This window comes from Phyllostomus hastatus, unplaced genomic scaffold (genome assembly GCF_019186645.2).
Source record: "Phyllostomus hastatus isolate PE091 unplaced genomic scaffold, TTU_PhHast_1.1 phas_scaffold_216, whole genome shotgun sequence".
Classification (NCBI taxonomy): Eukaryota; Metazoa; Chordata; class Mammalia; order Chiroptera; family Phyllostomidae; genus Phyllostomus; species Phyllostomus hastatus.
The window spans coordinates 7,304,662-7,331,638 of NW_025334018.1; the positions used below are offsets into that span (position 1 = coordinate 7,304,662).

A 26,977-nucleotide genomic window follows, 5' to 3' on the forward strand; every position below is an offset into this window, starting at 1 on the left:
ATGGGATAATCTAGCATCTAGATGTGGGGGAAAGGGGTCTCACATTGAGGTAGCGGCCCAGGTTGCCTTCAAGCTTGGCGTCGATGATGTAGCAAGACTCCTCACCGTCGTAGAACTGGCGTGTGTTCTTACGAACAGGTGCACTTTCCCCCTTTTCCACAGACGCCATGTTGGTTGATTTAATGGCAATACCATGAGTGGATTTAAGAGCAAAGCCTCGGGTTGATTTTACTGCCACTTGGCGCTTCATTGGACCTAGGCAGGAAGGAGAACGGGTCAGGACCCATCCCATCCCAACTCATGACTGGATAGTCTGCCCCCATTTCATTCCATGCACTGCAGCTCAGGAATAACAATAAACTGGGACTCAGGCCTTTAAAGATCCTAAATGGCAGGTTTTTTGACAAGGATTAGATCTGCTGGATAAAGGAGCTGTGGGAAGAGCAGGGAAATGGAAAGAAGACACCAAGGAGACATGTCAAACAATATTAACAGTTTAGCTGGGAGCCAGGGAGCCCTTACAGAAAGGTTTCAGTTCTTAGGATCTCATTTTTTTCTTTAGCTTCCTTTAAAAATTCTCTACCCCCAATTGGCCAATAGACATACAGAAAGGTGCTCAATGTCACTAATCATCAGAGAAATGAAAATCAGAACCACAATGAGATCACCTCACACCTGTCAGAATGGCTGTCAATCAATAAACAGGTGGTGAGAAGTGGAGAAAAGGGAACTTTCATGCATTGTCAGTAGGTTTGTAACTTGGTGCAGCCACTATGGAAAACAGTTTGGAGGCGCCTCAAAGAGGTAAAAATAGAAGTATGTTATGACCCAGCAATTCCACTTCTGGCTCTTTATCCAAAGAACAAAACACTAATTTGAAAAGATATATGCAATCCCTATGTTCATTGCAGCATTATTTACAATAGTCAAAATATGAAAGCAACTTAAGTGCCCATTAATAGATCGTTAGACAGAGAAGATGTAATATATATATACACAATGGAATATTACTAGGTCCTAAAAAGAATGAAATCCTATCATTTGCAACAGCATGAATGGACCTAGAGGGTATTATGCTAAGTGGAGTAAGTCAGAAAGATAAGTACCATATGATTTCACTTACATGAGAACTCTAAAAGAACAAAATAAATGAACAAGCACACAGATATAGAAAAAAGAACAAACTGATGGTTGCCAGATAGGAGGTGGAGGGTTCGGCGGGGTGGGTGAAAAAGACAAGGGATAACATGTACAAATTGGTAGTTACAAATAGTCATAGGGATATAAAGTACAGTATAGTGGATACAGTCAATAATATAATAACTGTTTGGTGCTAGATAAGTATATAAATGTCTAACCACTAAAAACAACAACAAAAACCAAAAGACAGGCCCTGGGCCGTGTAGCTCAGTTGGTTACAGCATTGCCCATTATAACAAGGTTGCAGGTTCAATCTCTGGTCAGGAGACATACAAGAAGCAATCAATGAATGCACAAATAAGTGGAACAATAAATTGACGTTTCTCTCTCCCCCCTTCCTCTGTCTAAAACAATAAATTAAAATAAAAAATAAAAAACACCTCAATCTCAACTTTCCTATGGTTCCTCCCAACTACCCCCCAAATTCTTTCAGACTACCAGATATGTTCTTCTTGTCCTCAAAGTCATCGCCTTCAGAGCCAGAGGAGATGGTCTGGATATCATCACTGTCAACTGCTGTGGCTGAGGTCTGGCCAGCAGTGGGCTTTCGGCTGGTCCCACTTTCCCCCTCACTTTCTGTGCTGCTGGACAGAGTCAGGACATCCTGGGAAGGCAGAAGGGTAAGAAAGAGGAAGAGAGTAAATGGAGAGGGACCCTTAAGTTCTTACTCAGTCAGAAAGGAGCTGAGGTTATAGACAAGACTCAGGTTACATGCTGGATGGGAAAAATGGGGCAGGAAATCAAGGCCACGCAAGCAAGAAAAGATTTAATAGAAATTGTGGTGAAGGACTTGATGAGGTGAGGAGGATGTTCCTTCAATCAGATTCTGAATAAAAGAGAAGGCTGGGGTACAGTACAGCCTGAGAAAGGTCACTTACTTCAGGGTGGGACTGAGCTGAGGCCAAGAGGCGTCGGCTCTGGTGCATGCTAGTCTTACTAGGTGGGCGACGAAGTCCTTCAGTTTTCATGGGAGAAGGATTGTAACCGTAATTTCGAGAGCTCTCAGTAACTCTGATGGGAGGGGAAGCAATGAGAGGAACTGGGTTATTGGCTGTTTGACTTCTTTGGTAGGCTTGAGAGAAGGCAGGTTTGGAAACAGGTCGAAACAGGCACTTACACTGACAGCTTGTTTCGGTCATCAGGGTCCTGGAAAAGAGAGCAAGTGAAGGGTTAAATGTTTTTATGGTCCTAGGTAACAAATCCAGTACTTATAGATTTATCTCAAATGACCTCAAAGACATTAGCCAGTGAGAGATACATCCTCTCAACTAAGGTGTGTGTGGAGAAATGACTGCACCTTGACGGCAGCATTCACAGTCTCATCAGCAAACTCTCCGGGAGAGGTCTTCAACCCTTCCCAAAGAGAAGGCATAAAGTGTTCATAAAAAACACGGGCAGTCTTACAAGGACAAGGGATTCACTACCTGTATTGCGGTAAGTTTCAACATCATTAAAAAATATTTAAAATTCTTCTCTCAGAGAAGGTAGTAATGATGTAGATAACTTGAAATAGTACTTCATTAAAAAAATTATTTATAAAGCCTTTACATCATAATGAATCAACCCAGCAGGTTGATTTTAAAATAATTTATTTAAATAAACACTAGCAGTGTGCTGGCTGGAGGGGAAACCATCGGGTTTTGCAGAGAAATATCCATTAAGTAAATAATTAGCGCGTGAAGACTCATGGCAGGACCGCACTGAGTCTGTTATCACACCAGAGCTACACAAAACCCAGCGCTCTCCGAGTTTACCTCCTTCTTGGCCTGCTTGATGTCTCCCTCATCCTTGAAGCTCAGCCCTGAGGTGGAGGTCTTCTCAGCTTCCACTTTGACTCCCCCAGGCCGGCCTTCCCCACCGTCGCAAGTCTTGAAGGATGAATGGCTATCAGAGTCAGCAAAGCCACCTTCACTGACACTATTGCAGCTCAACCACGAGGCCACCTTGTTCTTGGGTGTCTCTTCAGAGGAAGGTGGATTGCAGCCACCCATAGGGATTGACAGAGGGACAGGAAGATGTGGGGGCCCAAGGTCTGGGGGGCGGGAATCCTTGGAAGCTGTCTCAGATAATCCATTCTCCTTCTGGCCCCGAGTCTGCCGCCGGGTAGCATAGCTGCGCCACACTGAGCTGGTGCTGAAGTCTTCATCCTTACAGAAGTTATCATCTGAGCTGTCGTCGTTAGACTCTTCGGGGTCCTCTGTACCGCTGTTGCCATCTTCCTGGTCCTTCAAGTCTACACCACTGCTGTCGGAGGAACAGGGGGCATCACTCTCATATCCTTCCTTGAAGTTCTCCACGCTCTCGATATGGTCCAGGTTGGCAAAGTACTCATCACCCATTTCCAGGCCCTCCTTGTCTGCAAAGTCATCTGTCAGAATTTTGCCTGAGAACGAAGAGAATTAAAGGCCTTCCAGAGTTATTATGCCAGTTTTTTAGAAAGAAGAAGGGTCATCCCACCACACCTAGCCCACCAGCACATAAAGTCAAAATGCCTCCAGTGTGGTATCTCACTTCTCTTTGATGACACCCCCTCCTTCGTGTCTTGTCTAGGAGAGTGTAAGACACTTACTGTAGTTTTACATCTTGCCCTTTCTGCCTTCCCATTGTTTCTCTTTATTTTGTTATCAAAAGACAGTTCTCAGCTACACCCGAAGATCTCTGGGTGGAGTAGTAGGGTAGAATGATGTGGAAGAAAATGATACACTCAACTCTACCACCACGCCCCTTCTCTGAAAAATCATCACATCCACAATTTCACCCCTTTTCATTCCTGTCCTTATGAAGCACTTCTGTCTCTCCCTAATCCACCCAGATAGGCACCTTACTCATCGTGTTTTTTACAGAAGAAAATCCTGGCCTGCCTACTCTTGCTCCCAAGTTGACATGTCAAGCATTTGATTCTAATGTTCAAACGTGTCACTGATTCAATTCCCTACCATGTCCTAACTGCAGAAAGCAAACCTTTCATCACCAACCTGCATAAATACAGACAAAGGAACCTTTGGCAATGTCATCCAAGCAGCGGATACCCCAGCCCTTGTTCTGTGTCTTGAACAGCTGGAGTCGAACCTGTAGTCCATGTTGCACCAACCGGTTTGTGCACATGTTTGGGTCACACTTGCAGCGTTTGTTACACTCATAAACTCTGGGAGGAGGGTACAATAAAATCAATCATGACACAATCACTAGAGCATCCACTGAATCCACAGAACTGTTAGAAATCTTAAGGTACCATCATGTATTAGGTAACAGCTATGTAAGCAGATTTACTGAATTATCTATGCTCTTTGATTCATTTGGGAATATAGCCAAAGGAAATAATTCAGGAGGGGAAAAGTGATTTATACAGATATTTATAGCACTACAGTCAGTTACAGTGAATACCAGGATGCCCAACCTGGAGAAAAGTCAAGCAACTATGATGTGAACATAGATTAAGAGCCGTTAAAATAAGTAGATAAGCTACGTCAACTTGTCGAGAAATAGATGCATAAGATAAAGGCAAGTGACACACGCTGAAGCCAATATAAAAGATACTGAAAGGGGGTAAAGAGGATGAGCTGGTACTAAAGTTCATTAGATTCTTTTTTTGGTGAAGTTTTTATTCTATTTAGTGAAAATTCATTAAAACGATCTATGCTAGACACTGGGGACAAAATGGTGGAAAACATAATCTCTAATCTCAATCTTAAGGAGTTCATATTCTATATCTAGTTAAAGGGATTTAACAACTATTTTTTAAATAAACTATTGAAGTTAATCAGATCTAGCAAATATCAACATTAACAGAAGTTATACTGAGAAAACTGCCATCTTTTCAAGTATCAGTGTTTCTGCTCTATCTCCTTTGCTCGTGATTAGGATTTGACTTATGTTCCTGGCATGTAAATTGAAGGGGGACATTTACTTTTGGAAAGGTAACAGTATGGTCAGTTGGTTGATGACATCAGTCGTACCCCCCAGACGAAGATGGTAAGAGCAGTTGTTTATTGAACGTATACTTTGTGTCTGGCATTATGTCAATGCTTTACATACGTTCTCTTTCTCTATCCTCAAAGTGGGCATATAAGGTATTTTTTAACTTAAAAAATTATTCAAGTATAATATTCAGAGAGAGAAGTACACACTTCTACAGCTCAATGAATTTTCACAAAACACAGAACCAGCATCTTACCAAGAAATAACTTTTAGTCCCTGGGGTGGCAATGTTCAGAGCCTGTGTTACAGCTGATAAAACAGGACCAGTTTGGGAGGGATGAGGCCAAAATTTGCACTCAGGTTTAATCACCACCAGATGAAACTTTCAGAGTAGCTATGCTGAGTATCTTTCATTCATTCAACAAAATTGGAGTTGTTACTATGTGCCAGGCACTGGGTAAGTTAGTTGCTAGTGATACAATGGTAAATAAGATAGACAAGGTTCATTCCCTCATGGAGCTACATTCTAATGGAAAAAAACAAAAACAAGTGAACAAATATAATAAATGGGAGCTGACCAAGATGCTATAAAGGACATGAACAAGGTGCTCAATGATTGAATGATAAAGTGAAAATGACCTAGTTCTAGAGTGACCAGGAAAGGTTTCTCTGAGGTGAGAATAAAGCTGAGGAAACCTATGGTTAAAGAAGGTAACTATGCAAAGAACAGTGGGAGGATGCCAAGAGGAGGGCACAGCATGTACAAAGTCCCTCAAGGAAAGCTGGCAAACACTGGGTGAACTGGATCCAGGAAATGAAGAGGATCAGTGTGGTTGGAACAGTTGTGCAGGGAGAAAGATAGGAAGGAGCAAGAAAGTACAGTGTCTTGTGACCCAAGACTAAGGGTTAGAATAAAATCCAAAGTACAGTTGGAAGCTATTAGAGAGGTTTAAGCACAGGAGTCATATATTATTTGTGGTCATTTGAAAACATTTTAATGAAACATTTCAAACATGTAAAAAAGATACAATGAATACTCATCTACCACTCAGCTCTGATAAATCTAAACATTGTTACAAGATTCAATTTTTTTTGTTTAAAATGAAAACATAGCCCCGGGTGGTATGGCTCAGTGGATTGAGCACTGGCCTGCAAACCAAAGGGTTGCTGGTTCGATTCCCAGTCTAGGGTACATGCCTGGGTTGTGGGCCAGGTTCCCAGTTGGAGGAGCATGAGAGGTAACTACACATGGATGTTTCTCTCCCTCTCCTTCTCCCTCCCTTCCCTTCTCTCTAAAAACATAAATAAATAAAATCTTAAAAAAAAATAAAATGAAAATATAAATGATAGTGATGCAGGTAAAGCTAATAACTGTCTTTTCCTTTGCTTAGTTTTCAATACGCATTCAGCACAAATTCATTTCCTGATCTCCTCAGTAGTCCTAATGTCCTCTGAAGATACTCAGACACAGTGCAGGTTTTCTATCAAGTTGTTCGTTTTCCTGAAGTCTCTTTTGCAGCCAGGACTGGCCCACTCTCACGCTGGCTCTTCTCTATACCCAGCTGTCAGCCTGGATACCTCCTTCACTCCCCTTCACTGTCATCTGTGGGATTTCTCTCTCCCCTCTTTTGAGCTGGGTCCTCTGTTTCCTGCATCTGTATGCCTTCCTCTCTCTGGACTTTGTACCTTCCTTTTGGTAAACATTTTCAGTAACTTTCTAGAAGTGGAATAATGAAAAAGTTTGATGTATTTCACGTATAAAATAAGTTTTTAGTCTACTTTCACACTAAGAGTCTGCTTATGTTTAGACCTCTAGGTTAGAAATAATTTTCCTTTAACAATTCTGAAATTTCTTAATTGCCTTCTAGTTTTCAATGTTATTTTGGTAAGGTTTAAGTCATTTTGCATCTGTGTGTGTGTGTGGGGTGGGGGATCTATCTTCTCTAGAAGCTTTCAGGGTTTTGTTTTTTGTCTTCAGTGTTCTGTGGGCTCAGCGGTCACATTTTATTATGCATTTTAGTGGGGATCTACTTTCAGTCATTACACTAGGATCTGACTGGCCCTGGAAACCCAGACCTTTCAATTATGGGAAAATTTCTGAATTATTTCACTGATGTTTTTCTCCTCTCTTCTTCTGTTCTCTCCGCTAATTATGTATCTTGAGCACTAGACTTATTACTTCACATGTTCATGTGTAGACAATTTATCATGCTATACCTCACTCTCCTACTGCCCTTCTATTTCCCTGACCTGTCCTCAGTCTCACATGCTGGCTCCAACTCCTCTGCTCAGTCTCTAGCTGGAGAGCCCAGGGCTGACTCCTGGGCCCCCTTCTGCTCTCTGTTACCAATATTCTCTCTAGGTGAACTCATCCAGGCTTTAAACATCAATCACTCCTTTGCAGCCCTTACACTTCTCTCATAAATCTCACTGCCTTCCTGATGTTTCCACTTGGACTAACAGGCATCTCAAACTCCACATGGCTAGAACAGAAGCTGAATTTCATTCAGACCTGTAACTCCTCTGGTCTTCTATGTCAGTAAAAAGCATCAACATCCATTTAGTTGCTCAACTATAAAATTTAGGAATTGTCCTTGATCCTGCCCCTCCCCTCCCAACATCCACAGTCAATCTATCAAGTTCTTAGCTCCATCTCCAAAGGTATCCCAAATCTATCCTCTCTCACCTCTATTACTTTCATTTTGGTACCAGCAACCACCACCTCTCACTTACATCTCCTAATGGGTATTCCAAATTCTTTTGCTGGTACAAATGACATATGACATATTCTCCTTACAGAAGCCAGAGTAATCTTCAAAAGGCAGATCAGACCATTTGACTCTGTAAGATTCTCCAACAGCTTCCTAATTGCACCATGAATTTGACTAATTTTTATTCTTATTTATAAAGTCATATATAATCAGGTCTCTACCGTCTTCTCCTTTCTGAACACATCTCAGACTCACCTGTTAGAGCAAGCCATAATCCGCTAGGACATTCACACAGCTATAAAATTAAGATCACCTTCAACTACAACAGAAAAATTAGACACTGTTCAATCATTCTATGCCTTCATTTCAAGGAAAGCCCAAGGAAGAAACAAGTGCTGGGATTTCAATAAATAAGATCCAATTGATAAAATAAATGTTTGTTTCATTTATTCTATTTTTGGTTCCAATTTTGAGAATTCTGACGGTTCCTACAAACAGAAAAACAAGAACACGCTCCTCAGTCTGAGGTGCTTCACTTCCCCCTGACTACTTACCCTGTGGGCAGACACTCTTCCAGCCTCTTGTATTGGTAGCCAGAGTTAGGATTGACTTGGCCACCTGGGGTGCAGGCGGTAGCCTGGATAGTTAGCTGATGGCAGGCACACCTGGACCTATGTAAGACAGAAAGATATGACAGCTAGAGCTATGAGCCTTTCTTTAAAAGTAAGAAGCCTTAATAAAAGGATGGGGGGGGGATAAGATAGTGAAATTTCTTTTTCTTCTCTCATACATATAAATGAAAAAGAAAAAGACAGAGAAAGATCATGACATAGTGAGAATAAAATAAAGAGAATAAAACAAAGCGGCAACTGAAAGCACGGTGAAGGGAAGCAAAAGGGGAGAGTCAAACAAACAAGACACATGCACCCAGGTTGTGCAGCTGGGCCAAGTCAACCCTCACATCTGTTTCATGACTTTCACGCAGACCTCAAGGCAGGAACTCCAGCCGAGGAAGGTGTAGAGGGAGATGGGGAAAGGAGTGCACATGTAAGGCAAAGAAAGAGGTGGAAAGAAAGGCAGCCATAGCAGGGCCAGCAATACGCCACCAACTCACTTGTCCCGGCACCCATCCTTGCAGTCACAGCCGACCAGAAATTCAGGGCCCGTGTTAATGAAAACACCCTTGCCTGGGATTCGTTCCTTGCTGTAGGCCACCTGGGGAGGGGGCGTTGTGTCAATCTCATTGACACAGGATAGGGGAACATCTTCTTTCCCATAGGTAATGTCCAAAATATAGTAAAAAGGCTTATAGGGCTGAAACTTGCGGTCCACAAGAACATATGGATCCAAACAGAACATCTCCAGGAAGAGGAAGTCACAGCCAGTCTCAAAAAGGTAGCGCTCGATCTCCTGCATTGTCCGAAGGCAGAGGCCACAGGGTGTCTTATAGATAACATGAAAGCCCATTTTGCGGTTAACTCGACGCCGGGCTGTCATCCGCCGGAAGTCATAAAGTAGTGGGACTAGCAGAGGGTTCTTGCCCCGGTACTGCTCATTTCTTATAGGTCTGACTCGAGACAGACAAGTATAGCTGCAGACGTGAGGTAAGTAGAAGAGCTTCTCCATGGGCGCACGGTAGGAGGGCTCTGCCGGCGCCCGCTCCAGCATGCCATGGAAGGCTGGGAGGGCTGGGAGGACTGTGGATGCTGGGGATGCTGGGGGTGCTGGGGGTGCCGGGGGTGCCGGGGGTGCTGGGGCAGAGGCCGTTGAGCCTAAAGGTGATCTGCAAATGAGATGCAACAGATCAGGTAAGAACAAAACAGGATCTCTCTGTTGAGTAACTACCTCTCCTGCTGGCTAAACCACTTCTCTACCCTTCCAAACAGCTGTGCTCTTGAAGCTAAAAAATGGCACAAGAAAGTCAGGTTTCCTCTTGCCTTACCAAAAAACCTGGACAATGAAACATCCTGGTTACTCTTCACTGACTGATCTATTTCAATAGTATGTGTACCTTTTCCTAATTTTTTTTTTTTTGCCTGTGAATTATGGAAGCAGGCAAAAAAGTCTTCCATAAATGCTTTATTTCCTACTACATGTCCTATAAATGTCCTTACTAACTCCCACGATCCAAGGAAAGTGGCTATAGTATATTCCCTTTTTATTGTACCAATGATGATACCACACTTTTATCAAGAAATTTTAACAAATGAGTTTTTGGTGATTGTATATTTCTAGGCACCCAGTTTCTAATTCAATTATTTTTACATTCTGTTTCCTGGAAACTTCCATGGTTAAAGCTTTCAAGTCCGATTCCTTGTCATCCACAACCCCACAGAGCCAAGGAACCTCCCTATAAGTGACCACACAGTCCACAATGTTCACTTCCCTCCCCACCTAAGAGTCTGAGATTTTCTCACTTGTATGTCTGGTTGATCCCAGGTTTCCCACCAGGGACATTTTCACTGAGTGCAGGGGACGCAGGGGAGGAATGACCAGAGCCCACAGATCCTGGCCGGAAAGATGTGCTCTTTTTGGCTACCTGCTTCCGTGACTGGGCAAGCTGATTTTCCAAGCTTCTAGGAGATTAGAGAAGAGCTCATATGGTAAAGAATATAGAAATAAAAAATATGAAAGAAACTGGCAAAAAAAAGAAGGAAAAGTACTCACTCAGTGTCACCTGCCTGGGGGGACAGAGGTGGAGCAGGTGGGGCAGGAGGGGTGGGTGTAGCAGGTGGGACAGGTGTAGCAGCAGGTGGGATGTTTGGGGCAGTAGGCTGTGGAAGCTCCACTGGCTTAAACTGGGTTCCGGTACTGGTCAGATCCTGCGTATACTGTACCACAGGGCCTTTGCTCCTCACAGCACCTATGGAAAAAGGAAATTGACCATTCAGAAGATGAGAGCTGTGTCACTTATGTTTATGTACACACCTGACCCTCAATTTATATAATATAAAAAAAAAGCATAAATGGAAATATTCTAAATAAGAGCTAAGACAGTTCCCAGTGTTTACACCAAATGAGTGGTAACACTGGCATAAGCTGCTTTGAATCAATAAGACTTTACCTAAAATGATTTATAGTGTTAATAATTGTGTTATACTTTAGTGAAAACTTTCAAAAATACATTTTTGATCAACTAATGTACTCAGAAAAAAACAAACCAGAAAGTTTGCCTGGAACACATAAAAACAAACAAACAAAAAAAGAGTTTAGGCTTCAAAAAAGTTGACCATAACCCTGGCTGGCGTAGCTCAGTGGACTGAGGGCAGGCTGAGAACCAAAGTGTCGCAGGTTCGATTCCCAGTCAGGGTACATGTCTGGGTTGCAGGCCATGACCCCCAGCAACTGCACATTGATGTTTCTCTCTCTCTCTCTCTCCCCCTCCCTTCCCTCTCTAAAAATAAATAAATAAAATCTTTAAAAAAAAAGTTGACCATAGATAACAAAAAGCAGTTATCCTCATGTGAGTAACAGAGGTAACTATTACAACCAACACCCCTAACCTAAGTCAGCTGTTTCCAATTTTTATGTGGTTGCTTAGAACGAGTCAGAGCCACAGCATGTGGAGGCAGCACCACAAATCCATCACCACTACTGACAACAACTCAGGGCACACACGTCCTGTTTCCAATGAGTCAGTGGTGTCATCCTGGTAAACAAAGGAAAGCGTTGTGTATACTCTCCTTTGCTGGTCTATCCCATCCCACCCTCCCCCAGGGTGTCTTTCAGGACATACCCATATTTGGACGTGTCCTGAGCTGTCCCCCTTGCTTCTTCTCCAATGTAGAGGCCGAGGATGTCTTCATGCTGAACATGGGCTCCAGCCGTGTAGAGCCTCGATAGATCCATTCACATCTTTTGTCATCCTGGGGGATTGGGAGGGAGGAAGGAGGGGAACGGGTTAAAGGCTAGACTCTATCCTGCCATCTGTGGACAATATATACCATGTGCTTCCTTGGGGAAATCTCCCTGGTGAGCCCTGAATTCCTTACTTATTCAATAAACTTATGTGCCAGGCTTCATGACAGACATCAGGAATCTAAAGAAGAAAAACATAATCCTTGCTAAAGAAGTTTCAGGAACAACACATGTTTTTACTAAGTATAAGAATTATTAGCAGGCTTATAAGGCCTTAGAAACAAAAAGCTGGGATAACTCAGAGGAGAAATATTGAGTTGGCCAAAAAGGCCATTTCATTTTTTCTGTAAGATAAAGGACACATTATTCATTTTTATGAATAACCTTATTGATCTGGATATTGTGAGTACGTTGGCTACCTTCCGCTTTGTATAACGTTCAATGTTCTCAATTAACATCTTGATGTAATTGCTATCCACTTCAAGAAGCACTGTCCAGTGAGTAATCTCTAGCACACATCCTTTGACATGTTGGACCAGCCACAGCGCCTGCTCCATGTGCTACACCAGTCATGTTTTATATTTTAGTTGTATTTTTACCCTACTTGAAATAATAAAGCATAATATGCTAAAAGTGTTACATATTTTCTTCCATCTTTAATATTAAAATGGCTACAAAGAAATTCACCATTTTTGATGTTTGTTTTTAAATGCACGCTGATAGTAACAGCTGTCACAATACAATCTAACAAAATTGTTATGAATGTAGTTAAAGACAACGAAGTACAACTTTGGTCAAGATGGCAGCATAGGTAAACACGGCTCGCCTCCTCACACAACCACATGAAAATTACAAATAAAACACAGAACCATCACTCAGAATCAGCAGAAATAAGACTTGAATGGAACTTTGATGACTACGGAATTAAAGAAACCTCATCCATCCAGACTGGTAGGAGGGGCGCAGATGCAGAATGGGCTGGTCCCTCACCCACATGTGGCGGATAAAAATTTAGGAGGGATATCTTGGGAGTGAGGAGTCCCAGGCCACACAAGGCACCCCAGCCTAGGGTTCAGTGCCAGGAAGATAAGGTCCCATAACTTCTGGCTGCAAAAGGCAGTGGGGATTGAGATGGTGGAAGAAACTTCTGGATCCCAAGCAGTTTCCCTTTAAGAACCCATACATGAGCTTACTCAGACTTACTCCCTCTGAGCTACAGCACCAGGGTAGCAGCTTGAAAGGTACCAGTGGCACAGAGGGAGGAAATGAAGTGTCTGGCATCAAGGCAGGAGCTGGAGGACAGCTTTCCCCCAGACCAAAATGTGGGCAGAGGCCACTGTACATTTTCTGAGCCCTCCCTCCAGAAAGCCACGGAACAGGCAGGCTGGTGCCCTTTCTGAGACTCCATCAACCTGGCCAATCCTGTTTGCCCCACTCTGGAGATCCTGAGATTCCGCCTCACCCAACCTACAGGCCTACTGGAACTGTTAACTGACTTTTCCACAAGAATGGCTGGTCTTGGCTCATGCTTCACAACTTCCTAAATCCTATCAAACAAGCAACAGCCAGCCTCAGAGCCCCCATCCCCTGTACCTCTTGCTAAGTGGCCCCAGGCCCAACACTAGCAGCAGCCAGCCTAGATCCACAGCCTGGCTTCACTTGGGAATTTCCAAGACCAGAAGAAGTAGCAGCCATCTCAGATTGCTATACAGCTCATGCAGTGTGGCCCCAGACAGAACACAGGTGGGGGCTGACCTTGGCCTGCATCACTTGAAAAGCCCCAGAGCCTGAACCCCAGTGGACAGCTATAGACCACACTGGTGCACCACCACCCTGCCCCTGCACAGCTGATCCTCCACAGAGTGTGGAGATTGGTGGTCAGTGGTCATGGCCCAGCAGAACTGACTGGCCTGGGTAAATCCTTCCCATTGACCTGCCAACAGGAATCAAGGCTCAACTACAAGACGAGGGTCTACTCAGCCCACACGAAGGGCGCACCTCAAGTACCTAGCTTGGGTGATGGGGAAAGCTGTGCCACTGGACCCTATAGGACACCAACTACATTAGGCCACGATACAAAGGCAGGGAGTCATAGCGGCTCTACCTAATACATAGAAACAAACACAGGGAGGCTGTCAAAATGATCAAGATGCATGGCCCAAATGAAAGAAGAGATCAAAACTTCAGAAAAAAAACATTAACAAAATGGAGATAAGCAATCTATCAGATGCAGAGTTAAAAACACTCGTTAAAAGGATGCTCAAGGAACATAGTGAGGACCTCAACAGCATAAAAAAGATCCAGTCCGAAATGCAGGATATTCTAATAGAAACAAAGAACAATTTACAGGGAAACAATAGTAGACTGGATGAAGCTGAGAATCAAATCAATTATGTGGAACATAAAGCAGCAAAAACAACCAATCAAAACAATAAGAAGAAAAAAGAATACAAAAAAATGAGGATCATGTAAGCAGCCTCTGGGACAACTTCAAGCAGTCCAATATTCACATTATAGGGGTGCCAGGAGGAAAAGAGAAAGAGCAAGAAATTGGACCTCTATTTGAAAAAATAATGAAAGAAAATTTCCTTAATTTGGTGAAGGAAATAGACACGCAAGTCCAGGAAGCAGAGAGATTCCCAAACAAGATGGATGCAAAGAAGCCCACTCTAAGACACATCATAATTAAAATGCCAAAGATAAAAGACAAAGAGAGAACCTTAAAGGCAGCAAAAGAAAAGCAGATAAGTAATGGGAAAAAAAAATACAATAAAGATTAATTAAAAAAGAGAAAAACAGTTACCTACAGGGGAGTTCCCATAAGACTCAACTGACTTCTCAAAAGAAAGTTTGCAGGCTAGAAGCAGTGGCAAGAAATATTCAAAGTCATGAAAAGCAGGGAACTATAACTGCTCTTACCCAACAAAGATATAATTTAAAATTAAAGAGCTTCCCAGATGAGAAAAAACTGAAGGAATTCATCATCACCAAATCATTATTATATGAAATGTTGAAGGGACTTATTTAAGAAAAAGATAAAAACAACAAACAAATACATATGTCAACAATTCAACCTAAAAAATAAACTAAGCAATCAAGAAGAACAGAGACAAATGGTTGTCGGATGGGAGGGGGATATGAGGGAAGGGGTGAAGAGGTGAGAGGATTAAGAAGTACAAATAAGTTGTCACAGAATAGCCCTGGGGATGAAAACTAAAGTACAGGAAATGGAGTAGCCCAAGAACTTATAAACATGACCCACGGACATGAACAATGATGTGGGGATTGCCTGAGGGAGTGGGGGTGCTGGGTGCAGGAGGGCCAAGAAAAATAATTTGAGACAACTGTAACAGCATAATCAATAAAATACAATTAAGAAAAAGACAACTTAAGCTGCAGTAGAGCCATCTTACAGGAAAAAAACGAAAACAAAAACAAAAAACACCCAAACCAACCCACCCAATATTATTCTAAGTGTGAGAGGGGAGAAAAAGATGGATATAGAGGATCTAAGAGTTAAAGAGGGCCTTGAAACACCATCAAGACCTCCAATTCAAATTCCTTGGTTCTTCCTTCTTTGTCCTACTTATACTACCAAAATCCTAACCATGGACAAATGGAAGTGGCTGCTTTCTCTGTACCCATATACAATGTGAATATTCCTAGAGAGAAAGAAAGAGAGAGGGAGACAGAACAAACAACCATACAGATCATTGTCATAGTTAAAGTCAGGGAATTTATTTTCAAACATTCACAAAGGAATAAAAAGAAGGAGAAAGTAAAATATAACTGATAACAGTAGGGACAGACAGGATAAGAAAGAGGAAAACTATCGACTTCTACAAAATCATCCTCACTATTGCCTCTTATGCTCCCCCAACCACCCAACCTCTGCCTCAAAACCTAGGGAGGAACAGTACCAGGAAGAGGATCCTGACTAGGCTGCCGTCCACCTCCTCGACTCGGGACTTCCACCACGTGCCTTCCCACTCAGTCTTGATGAGCTGGCCACTCTTGAGTAGCACCATGGGGCGGTTGGGGTAAGCAGTGATGTACTCCTCTATGAAGTCTCGGCAGGAGATATCCTCGATGTCCTCCCAAGTCTTTTTCACTGTCCCAAGGAAGAAGCAGGGTTGAGAGAGGGCATGTAGGGCATGTCTTGATAGGGAAAAATGGTTGGCAAGGAGATGTTTTGGTATTTTTTAATTCGGAGGGACAGAATAGTAATTGAAATCACAGCCTCAAGGGAAGCAAAACTGAAGTACTGAACAGAAGCCCCAGCCAGGTGGCTGAGTTGGTTGGAGCATCATCCCATACACTAAAAGTTTGTGGGTTCGATCCCCAGTTGGGGTGTGTATGGGAGGCAACCAATTGGTTTTTCTCTCACATCAGTGTTTCTCTCCCTGTCCTTTCTCTCTCTCTAAAATCAATTGGTATATCAGGTGAGGATTAAAAAAAGAAAAGTGCTGAACCTGATGTGTAAATGCCCATGCAAATGAAGTAAATACTAAATACAATACAGATGAGTCACTCATTTCATAAAAATGTAAGTTCCTCCTCAGAAAAATTAAAACAAAAATGCTAACTTGATAAGTCTATAAGTAAACAACAACAAGATCAGGTGGCACCAGGAAATTGATAAAAAAAAAATTATCCTTCCTTCTCATTCTCTATCAGGCTTTAAGGGATCCTGAATGCATTTACTGCTTCATTATGTTGAAACACAGCAGTGTTAGCTGACTCTTCTGTGATTAAAAACTGTTGTTTCTGCCCTGGCCGGGTGGCTCAGTTAGTTGGACCATTGTCCTGTACACCTATGTTGTGGGTTTGATCGATGTTTGTCTCTCACACTGATGTTTCTCTCTCTCTCAAATCAATAAGCATATTCTTGGTGAAGATTAAAAAAAAACCCTTAGAACAAAACCAAACCAAACCCCTGTTGCTTCTCTACGAGTCTGTCCCCAAGCCTGAGTCACAGGTATGCAGGACACTATGAAGCCCCCACTTAACATAGCTTCTGTAGAAAGCACCATTCAGCCAACAGATTTATACACATTAGATGAAGTATGAGGCTAGGAAATAAGTATGAGACTAAGATCTTCTCAAATCTAAATCACTTACACATGAAATCAAAACACATCTATAATACTATTGTCCACCCAAGGTCAGTTATGGTCTTCCAGTGTTTCACTCTTTCTCTACAAAACCCACCATTGGAGATGAACAAATAAAACTGTATCTCCCAAAGGCCATTAATCAAACTTATGTTCTTTGAGACTGAAGCACCAAAAACACGAGGGCTTTTCAACTGGTTGTCTTTAGAAGAAATATAAGGTAGAGGAAGATGAACAGAACTGAGGAAGAAGGGAGGGATACTCACGTGGCCGGCAAATAGGATACAATTCAGATTGTGTGACATAGGAAGCGTAGCCATCATCAAAGAAAATGAGAAACCTGTAAGGAAAGAGCCATTGTAGCAAGATCAGGGGATTATATTTATCATGACCTAAAGCATCATCTTACCATAGCTTCCACTCCTCCTCAACAAATAAGACCTACATCAGGGAAGATGTTCCAGTTTACTATTTTCTTCCTGTTATTCTTTCTTCCCACCCCAGGACGTAAGAATTCTCCCTTAATCTACCTAATATAGCCCTACTTTTCCAAAAGCTATTTATTCACATTCCACTATCAGATTTGTGTTCTGAAAACCACTTAGCCTCCACTTTATTTCTTCCTTCTACATGAATTCCCTATTCCCCAACCATTAATCCATCCTGATTACTCTCTTCCTAGATTTCCTTCAAGTTTTCTCCTTAAGAAAAAAAAAGGCAGGGGGCAAGGAGAAAGAGAGAATCACCCACATGACTCTAGCGGCAAAGAGAGAGAAAGGGTTTTGGCCACTGGGGACTAAGAGCACAAAGGCTAATTGTGAGATCTGGACTATGACTGGGACAGGGCAGGTGCTGTGCTCCCAGCCTCTGCTCTCTTTACAATCCTCTGTCCAGGTACCTGAGCTTGTTTTTGACGTTTGGTGTCTCGGCTACAATGCCAGCATAGAGCCAGACCTGATTCCCGTCTTTGTATTTGGCCACCACTCGACTGCCCACATACAGCTTGTCAGCAGGAGGGTGGTAATCATAGGCAATATGGTTCCCCGACAGTAGACTCTTTCCTTTGTTGTCGAATTTCACCTTGTATTTCTTTCCTGGCCCTGAAGGAAAGATAGACAAACTTTGAAAAAACCACCAGTTTCTGTGTAAATCCTGGCTATTGTGTGAAACAAAAGGCAAGGCTGCAGGGAAAAGAAACAATCAGCAATGGAGACCTGCAGGTTGCCTTTCATTAGCTCCTCCTCTAGCTTGAACATACCAACTGTCTGGATGGCAATAAGGGTGCCTTTGTGCCATGTCTTAGTTCTCTTCTTGCCCAAAATGCGCATGCTGACTATCAGGTCACCATCTTTACTCAGTTCTCCAGACATCTGACTCAGGGTTCCTACGAAGAAAGCAACGTTCTTGTAAACAGATATGGCACAGACTGGGGAGAGAATGAAAAAGTAAAGAGGGCAGCAGAGTAATCAGGGAAAATGGAATAATTTTTGATCCTTAGCCACTTCTGCTGCTCTCTTGGTCAAGGGCAAAAACACGTAACATAGCTGAAACATAGCCGACTCAATTATTATGCTAACAGGAGAAACTTGAATAATTGAAATTCACATGTAATTCAAGAACATTTCATTTTAACCAACTGCTTACAACTCCTCATTAACAACATTACCACTCATTAAATACAAAATAGCATTTATAAAACATTTTCCTGTTAACAGCCCCATTCTATACACAAAGCTTCCCTCAGATTGCTTTTAAGTATCCAAATTACTACTCTATTCTCTCTTGTCTCCATCTGGAAGAAGGAGCCATGAGCACGAGCTAAAAGATATTTAGACAAACCATCCCACAATGGAGAAGCGGCTGGCAAAAGACTTAAGCAGACAACAAGGAAAAACAAAATCATAATCTTATACCAACTTATATAGTCTGTGGTGTTAAAAGAACCCAACAGAGGCCAAGAAGGGTTCTGAGACGCTAAAACAAAGTCAGTTATCCATGAAATCTCTGTCGGAATGCACCCCCACCTGTATTGAGGTACCACCTAACCCTAACCTTTATGTAGGTCCTGGGAACTACTCTTCTTATTGACAGCATCCATGAACTTCTGGACATCTTGAGCTGACTTCCTTAAGGCAGCCATAGCTTCACGGAGCTGTAAGGAAAGGGATACAGGAAATTGAAATAGCAGCATCGGTTAGAAGTAACTTTAGAATAAGAAGTAATTTATCTTTCAAAAAACAAAATAGATTAATTATGTTTGGCAGCTTACGGTTACTTTATCAGGCAAAACTGCCCTTTCTTACAAATTTGGTTCAGAAATCAGTTTCAGAAAGCTTTCCTTGATTAATCTCAACTAGCTCAGCACTGCCAAATTCTACATTCATAGAGCACTCAGTGCATGAATCTCTAAGTAACCTCTTCTGCATTCATATAACGTCTGTTATAGGACTGCCACAAGTAGGGCTGATTACAGAGTGAACAATTTTATGTCAGGCCACAAGTTTCTCCCATTTTCGTACTCTTATCTTTTACTCTTCTCCTGCCCATTCCAACTCACCTTCTGGTCTTTTGGAGTTCTGCTCCCAGCATCACCTATGCATGAAATAAACTCTAATGAGTGAAGATACTTAACAGAAGAATTTTCAAGAAACCATGAACTAGCCCTGGCTGGCATAGCTCAGTGGATTGAGCGCGGGCTGGGAACCAAAGTGTCCCAGGTTCGATTCCCAGCCAGGGTACATTCCTGGGTTGCAGGCCATAACCCCCAGCAACCGCACACTGATGTTTCTCTCTCTCTCTCTCTCTCTCTCCCTCCCGTCCCTCCCTAAAAAATAAATAAATAAAATCTTTAAAGAAACCATGAACTAAGCTACTTAAAAGCATTATCATGAAGTATTATCAATAGCAACTGAAAAGTAAACACAGACACACACATATATATGTAAAAGTACCAAAAGGGTTCAGAGAGAAACACAGCAAATAAATGACAGTGCTAACCAGGGGTAAAGTACTGGGGCAGGTGGTTTATAGGATTTTGGGTTTCCATTGTATATTTGAATTTTTATAACAATAATTGTGGATTTGCTGAATGTTCTGAAAAAAGATATGTAATCAGTAAATTAAGCAAATATTTAATCTTAAATAATGCAGTACAACAGAACTCCCTGCTATGATAGAACTGTTCTGTATCTGCACCATCCAATCTGTTAACATGTGGCTACTAAGCAAATGAAATGTGGCTAGTGCAACCAAGAAAATAAATTTTAAATTTCATTAAAAATTTAAAAAGTCAGGTATTCACATACTGTGAAATTTACCCTTTAGCCCTGGCTGGTGTGGCTCAGTGGACTGAGTGCTGGTCTGCGAACCAAAGAGTCACTGGTTCGATTCCCAGTCAGGGCACATGCCTGGGTTGTGGGCCAGGTCCCCAGTAGGGAGGGTGTGAGAGGCACCTACACACTGCTGTTTCTCTCCCTCTCCCTCCCTTCTACTGTCTAAAGATAAATAAATAAATAAAATCTTTAAAAAACCCAAACAACTTACCCTGTAAAAACGTTTGAGTGGATTTTAGTATATTCACAAAGCTGTATAACTCACCTCACTAATTTCAGAACATCTTCATCACCCCAAAAAGAAAAACCACTGAGTATGTGGTTTCCTTTTCAGGGTGAAAAAATACCTATTAGCAGTAACTCCCCCTTCTAGCCTCCTCCAAACTACTGGCAACCACTAATCTCCTTTCTGTCTCTGTGGATTTGTCTATTCCAGATATTTCATATAGTCATAACATATGTGCATCACAGAAGATTAATTTTTGTTGCAGTATTTATAAAGTACTCCAGCTACAGAATACACATTCTTTTTCAAGCACACATGGTTCATTCTCCAGAACAGACAATATCCCAGACCATTAAAAAAGCCTAAATATATTTTAAAGAACTGATCATGCAAAGTATGTTTTCTGACAACCATGAAGTTAATTTACAACAGAAAGAAATCTGGCAAAGTCCCAAATATTTGGGAGTCAAACAATATACTTCTAAATAACCCAGTGATCAACAAAAAATCACAAAGGAAATAAAAACCTTATGAGTTGAATGAAAAGGAAAATACAACATATAAAAATTTATGCGATGCAGGTGAAGCAATGCTTAAAAGGAAAGTCACAGCTTTAAATGTTATATTAGAAAGAAAAGTCTTAAATCAGTAATCCAAGCTTCTGCCCTGGCTGGTGTGATGCAGTTGACTGGAGCAGCATCCTGTAAACCAGAAGGCCATGGGTTTGATTCCCAGTCAGGGCACATTCCTAGGCTGCAGGTTTGGTCTCCAGTCAGGGCTGTACAAGAGGCAATTAACTGATGTTTCTCTCTCAAATCGATGTTGCTTTCTCACCCTCTCTCCCTCCCATCCCCTCTTTTTCTTCATTGATCACACATTCCTCTACTGCATCATCAAAGGCTGCTTCCTTGTCGGCCATGGCGGGCAGGCAAGCTGGGGGTATCCCCAGATCTACCATTATGGGAGGGGTAGGGAGTCTACAAGTCCCGTTCCTTTTCTAAAATCAATACACATATTCTCAGTTGAAGATAAAAAATTAATAATACTTGCCCTGGCTGGTGTAGCTCAGTGGATTGAGCGCTAGCCAGCAAACCAAAAGGTTGCCTATTCGATTCCCAGTCAGGGTACATGCCTGGATTGCAGGCCAGGTCCCCCGTCAGGGGTGTGTAAGAGCTGATGTCTCTCTCACACGTTGATGTTTCTCTCCTTCTCTTTCTCCTGCCCTTCCCATTTCTCTAAAAAGTAAAATCTTTAAAACATAAAAAAATTAAAAAAAAATCCAAACTTCCAATTTAAGAAACTAGAAAAAGTACAGCAAATCAATCCTAAGTTAAATGGAAGGTAGAAAATAATAAAGATCAAGCCCTGGCTGGCGTAGCTCAGTGGATTGAACAGAGGCTGCAAACCAAAGTGAGGCAGGTTCGATTCCCAGTCAGGGCACATGCCTGGGTTGCAGGCCACAGCCTCCAGCAACTGCACATTGATGTTTCTCTCTCTCTTTCTCCCTCCCTTACCTCTCTAAAAATAAATAAATAAAATCTTAAAAAAAATAATAAAGATCAGAGTAGAGATCATAGAAAACAATACAGTAGAAAAACAAAATCAATGAACCCCAAAAATGGTTCCTTGAAAAAAGGGCAACAAAATTGATAAACCTTTGCTAGACTAACAAAGAAAAAGAGATCCAAATAACCAATATCAGAAATGAGTCTTCTGGACAAGACGGAGGACTAGGTATATATGCTTTGCTTCCTCCAGGAAGCTTAGAGAGTTCAAAAAAAGTTGGACCCAAGGAGGAATACACCAAGACACATCATAATTCTATTACCCTAGATTAAAGATAAGGAGAGAATCTTAAAAGCAGCAAGAGAAAAGGAGACAGTTACCCACAAAGGAGTTCTCATAAGGCTATCAGCTGATTTCTCAAAAGAGACCTTGGAGGCAAGAAGGGGCTCCAAGTCACGAAAGGCAAGGACCTACATCCAAGATTACTCTATCGAGCAAAGCTATCATTTATAGTGGGACAGATAAAGTGATTCCTCGATAAGGTCAAGTTAAAGGAGGTCATCATCACCAAGCCATTATCATAAGAAATGTTAAAGGGACTTATCGAAGAAAAAGAAAATCAAAAGTATGAACAGTAAAATGACAACAAACTCACAACTATCAACAACTGAACCTAAAAAACAAAACAAACTAAGCGAACAACTAGAACAGGAACAGAATCACAGAAATGGAGATCACATGGAGGGTTATCAGCGGGGAGGCAGAGGGGGGAGAATGGGGGGAAAAGCACAGGGAGTAAGAAGCTAATTGGTAGGCATGAAATAGACGGGGTGGGGGTTAAGAACAGTATAGGAAATGGAGAAGCCTAAGAACTTATATGTACAACCCATGGAGGTGGGGGAATGCTGGAGGGAGAAGGGGTACAGGGCAGACAAGGATAAAAGGGAGAAAGAAATAAGACAATTGTAACAGCATAATCAATAAAATAAACTTTTAAAAAAGGAGAAAGAAATGGTATCAATACAGAACTTATGGAAACTGAAAAGGACCATAAGAAAATATTATGAACAACTTTATGGCAATAGTTTAGACAATTTAGATTAACATGGAAAATTCCTACAAATCCACAAAATTAATAAAAACCAACTTCAGAAGGAACAGAAAGTATGCAATAGCCATATCAGGTAAAGAAAATAAATTAGTGATTAAAAACTTCCCCATAATACATTCAATGTGGTATCCTGGATTGGACCCTAGAAGAGAAAAAGTCTAGAAATCAATGTATGGAGGTTAGATAAAAGCAATGAACCAATGTTTGCTTCTTACTTTTAACCAATGTACCAAAATATATTAATATTCAAAAAAACTGGTGAAAGATATACAGGAATTCTGTTTTATGTAAAATTATCCCAAACTAAAAAGCTTATTAAAATTTTTTTCTACAAAGAAATTCCAGGCCGAGATTGCTGAATATATCAAACATTGAAGGAATAAATAATATCATTCCACACAAACTCAGCAGAGCAGGGGAACACTACCCAACTCATAAGGCCCATATCACCCTGATATGAAAATCAAACAATACAACTATAAACAGCCTGCATGAACATAGGTTCAAAAAATGTTTTTTAATTTAATTTATTGGGGTGACACTGGTTAATAAAATTATATAGGTTTTAGGGTACAATTCTATAATGCATCATCTGTATATTATATTTTCACCACCCGAAGTCAAGTCGCCTTCTACACCATTTATCCCCCTTTTCTCTCTGGTAATCCTCGATGCTGTTGTCTATGTAGGTACAAAAATTCTTCTCTTTTCCTTAAAAAGATTTTATTTATTTACTTTTAGAGAGATGGGAAGGGAGGGAGGAAGAGGGAGAGAAACATCAGTGTGTGAGAGATACATTGACTGTTTGCCTCTCACATACTCCCAACTGGGAACCTGGCCCTCAACCCAGGCATGTGCCCTGACTGGGAACTGAACTGATGATCTTTCCATTCACAGGCCGGCGCCCAATCTACTGAGCCACACCAGCCACAGCAGTACAAAAATTCTTAACGAAATACTACCAAATCCAATACTGTAACATATAAAGGATTACACACTGGGTTTATTCCAGGAATGCAAGGTTGGTTTAATATCCAAAAAATATAGAAAAAGTACCTGGTAAAATCTAAAATCTAATCCAGCTATGATAAAAACACTCAGCAAACTAGTAATAGAATCAACTTCCCTAAACCTGATAAATAATATCTACAAAAAACCTATAGCTCAAATCACAATTAATGCTTAAAGATCAAATGCTTTCCCCCTAAGATCAGGAACAACAAAAGGATGTCTGCTCTTCCAACCTTTATTCAACATTATCCTGGAGGTTTTAGCGAGTACAAAAAGAAATTAAAGGTATCCAGATTAGAAAGGAAGAAGTAAAATTAACTTTATTTGCAGACAATATGATCTAATATATAGAAAATACTAACGGCCCCACAAAAACTTTGCTAACCAGATCAATATACAAAAACCAACTATATTTTTATATTCTATCAACAAACAATCCTAAAATGAGATTAAGAAAATAATTCCATTTGCATTAGCATCATAAAGAATTACTTAGGAGAGCTGTACCATGTTTATGCATTAGAAGACTCAGTTAAAAAGGCAGTACTTCCCAAATTAATTTTTAGATTTAATACAGTTCCTATTAAAAATCCTAGCAGTTAAAACAGATTTTTTTTTGGTAGAAACTGACAAACTGTTTCTAAAACTTACTTGGAATATATATAATGTATAAATAATTTTGGAGGCTTTTCACTAAGCAATTTTACTACTTACCATAAAGCTATAGAAAGTAAGGCAGTGTGGTGCTGATATAAAGGTAGACATTTAGATCAATGTGACAAAACAGATACTAACATATACAGCCAGTTGATTCTGACAAGGATACCAAAAGAACAGTCTATTCAACAAATGGTGGCAGAACAACCAGATAGCCATAAAGAAAACAAACCACCCTGAACCCTAAAGACTTCATTCAGAAAATGAACAGATCATTATCTGGGAGAAAATTTTGTAAAATGCAGCTGATAAATGAATTGCACCTAAACTATATTAAGTCTTCTAAGTAATTAAAAAATCAAACAACTGAACTTTTTAAAAAAGGCCAAAAGTTTGAGTAGTTATTTCCCCAAAGAACATATATAAATGGCAAATGAGTATGGAAAAATAAGCTCAATGTTCTTGGGGAAATTCAAACCATGATCATAATGTGACACCTACCACATCCACTGAAATGGCTGAAATAAAAGACTACGTAATACCAAGCACTGACAAAGATGCAGAGAAAGCAGAACCGCCCCACTTTGCTAGTGGGAACATAAAACTGCAGGACAACTTCTTAAAAACTCAAACATACACTCACCATAAGACCTAACAAAATTCTACTTCCAGGTAGACTATCCAAGAGACATGAACCATCTGTCCACATAAAGACTTATACACCAGTGTTCATAGCAGCATCACTCATAATGGCTCCAAATGGTAAACTACCCAGATGTTTACAAATTGAGGAATGGATAAAAACAAGGTATAGCCATACAATGGAGTACTACTCAGAAAAAAAGAAACAAACTACTGATAAATGCAACAAGTCGCAGATGAACCTCAAAAACTTTTAAGTAATAGAAACCCAACACAAAAGAAGACATATTGTGATTCTATTTACATGAAATTTCTAGAAAAGGTAACACTTGACAGAAAGGAAGCAGATCAGCAGTGCCAGGGTGAGGGGCACATGGAGATTGAGCAAAGAGCATGAAGGGACTTTTTGGGGTGATCAACTATTCTAAAACTGGACTGAGGTGAAGACTGCACTACTAGTATAAATTTACTAAACTCAAACTAACTTACAGTGGGTAAATTTTATAGTATGTAAATTATACCTTCATAAAACTGTTCCAAAGTATACAAACCCAACAACGTTTTGAGATGTATACATAGGTGCTAATGCCACCTATAGAGAAAAGCAAGGGAATTAAAAATAGCGGTTACATGGAAAGGGGAAAGGAAGGTAACTCAATCAGGAAGTAGTACAAAGGGGACATCTACGATACTAATAATATTCTATTTTTCCTGTAACAGACAAGTCTAATAGTTAACATGGAATTAGTGAAATTGGTTTCTCCTCCCTTCTTTTATCTTCTATCTGCTCATCTTCCAGTGTTTCAGCTTTGATTCTGAGACTTTCCTCTCCATAGCTTCATCTCTTACCTGAATCGATACTGAGAACATCATCATCTTCATCAGGAATCTCAATTATTTCTGTAGGTCGAGAAGCTTCATCCTCAGAGCTACTGTCCCGGTACTGTAGTCCCAGTTTGGAGTAAAAGTCCTTCACCAAAGACTCACAATTAGTCACTGCCCTAATATTGGAACACATGTAGAAAAGGTCAAAGCCAGCAGGAGGTGTAGGAACCATAAGAATTTATATAAATTTAAGTAAAAGCTGACTTTCATTTATAAACAGCCATATGCCAAGTATCTCTGTTTAGAATTTAGAATGCTTCTCCCAAAGAGAAATGTTTAAATAGTGTTTCCAGACTAGTTTCTCAAAAATCTCAACTAAGCCCAAAGTATGGTCCTGTGAACCATACCTAATTATTTACTTTGTTGTTATTTGAAAATGTTTACTAAGTGACAACTAGGGTACCAGGAACAAATATTCTGGGAATTTAGGAATAGACTTAGGGTTCTAGGAATTTATTAACACTCCACAGTTACATAAAACAGTAACTTTATGATCTCTACTCTCTAGACAATTCTACTAAGAAAACAAAGCAATTGTTCTGAAGTGGATGGAGTACAAGAGGAAGGGGAAGGGACTCAAAACCTGGATTCCCCTACTGCTGATCATGTATTTGGCTCTAATACAGATGATATATCAGTGGTTGAGAGAGAAGATATCAGACTCTAACTTTTCTTTAAATTGAGTTTTAGAAAGAGAGGCGGAAGGACAGAGAGGGTGGAGGAGAGGGAGGGAGACAGACAGACAGACACTGATTTGCTGTTCCACTTATTCATTGGTTGATTCTTGTATGTGCCCTGACCAGGGA

The 26,977-nt window shown here is 40.9% G+C and overlaps 1 protein-coding gene across 7 annotated transcripts in view; it reads right to left on the bottom strand.

Annotated features, from left to right (window-relative positions):
- The window catches only part of SETDB1 (SET domain bifurcated histone lysine methyltransferase 1), a 29,712-nt gene that overhangs the window by 997 nt on the left and 1,738 nt on the right, over positions 1-26,977 (bottom strand). For 5 of the 7 annotated variants that reach the window (XM_045816401.1, XM_045816403.1, XM_045816400.1 and 2 more), the window contains exons 3-20: positions 26,136-26,287; positions 19,359-19,393; positions 18,854-18,953; positions 18,060-18,185; positions 17,700-17,901; positions 17,068-17,141; positions 15,608-15,798; positions 11,566-11,695; positions 10,497-10,692; positions 10,247-10,405; positions 8,944-9,612; positions 8,384-8,500; positions 4,176-4,345; positions 2,955-3,583; positions 2,318-2,346; positions 2,079-2,211; positions 1,639-1,804; positions 44-255 (exon numbers count right to left, since the gene is read on the bottom strand). In XM_045816401.1, coding sequence (XP_045672357.1) covers positions 44-255; positions 1,639-1,804; positions 2,079-2,211; positions 2,318-2,346; positions 2,955-3,583; positions 4,176-4,345; positions 8,384-8,500; positions 8,944-9,612; positions 10,247-10,405; positions 10,497-10,692; positions 11,566-11,695; positions 15,608-15,798; positions 17,068-17,141; positions 17,700-17,901; positions 18,060-18,185; positions 18,854-18,953; positions 19,359-19,393; positions 26,136-26,287 — 3,490 coding nt within the window. The remainder of the gene's footprint in view (positions 1-43; positions 256-1,638; positions 1,805-2,078; positions 2,212-2,317; positions 2,347-2,954; positions 3,584-4,175; positions 4,346-8,383; positions 8,501-8,943; positions 9,613-10,246; positions 10,406-10,496; positions 10,693-11,565; positions 11,696-15,607; positions 15,799-17,067; positions 17,142-17,699; positions 17,902-18,059; positions 18,186-18,853; positions 18,954-19,358; positions 19,394-26,135; positions 26,288-26,977) is intronic. The other 2 variants (XM_045816404.1, XM_045816405.1) reach the window with 2 other exon arrangements.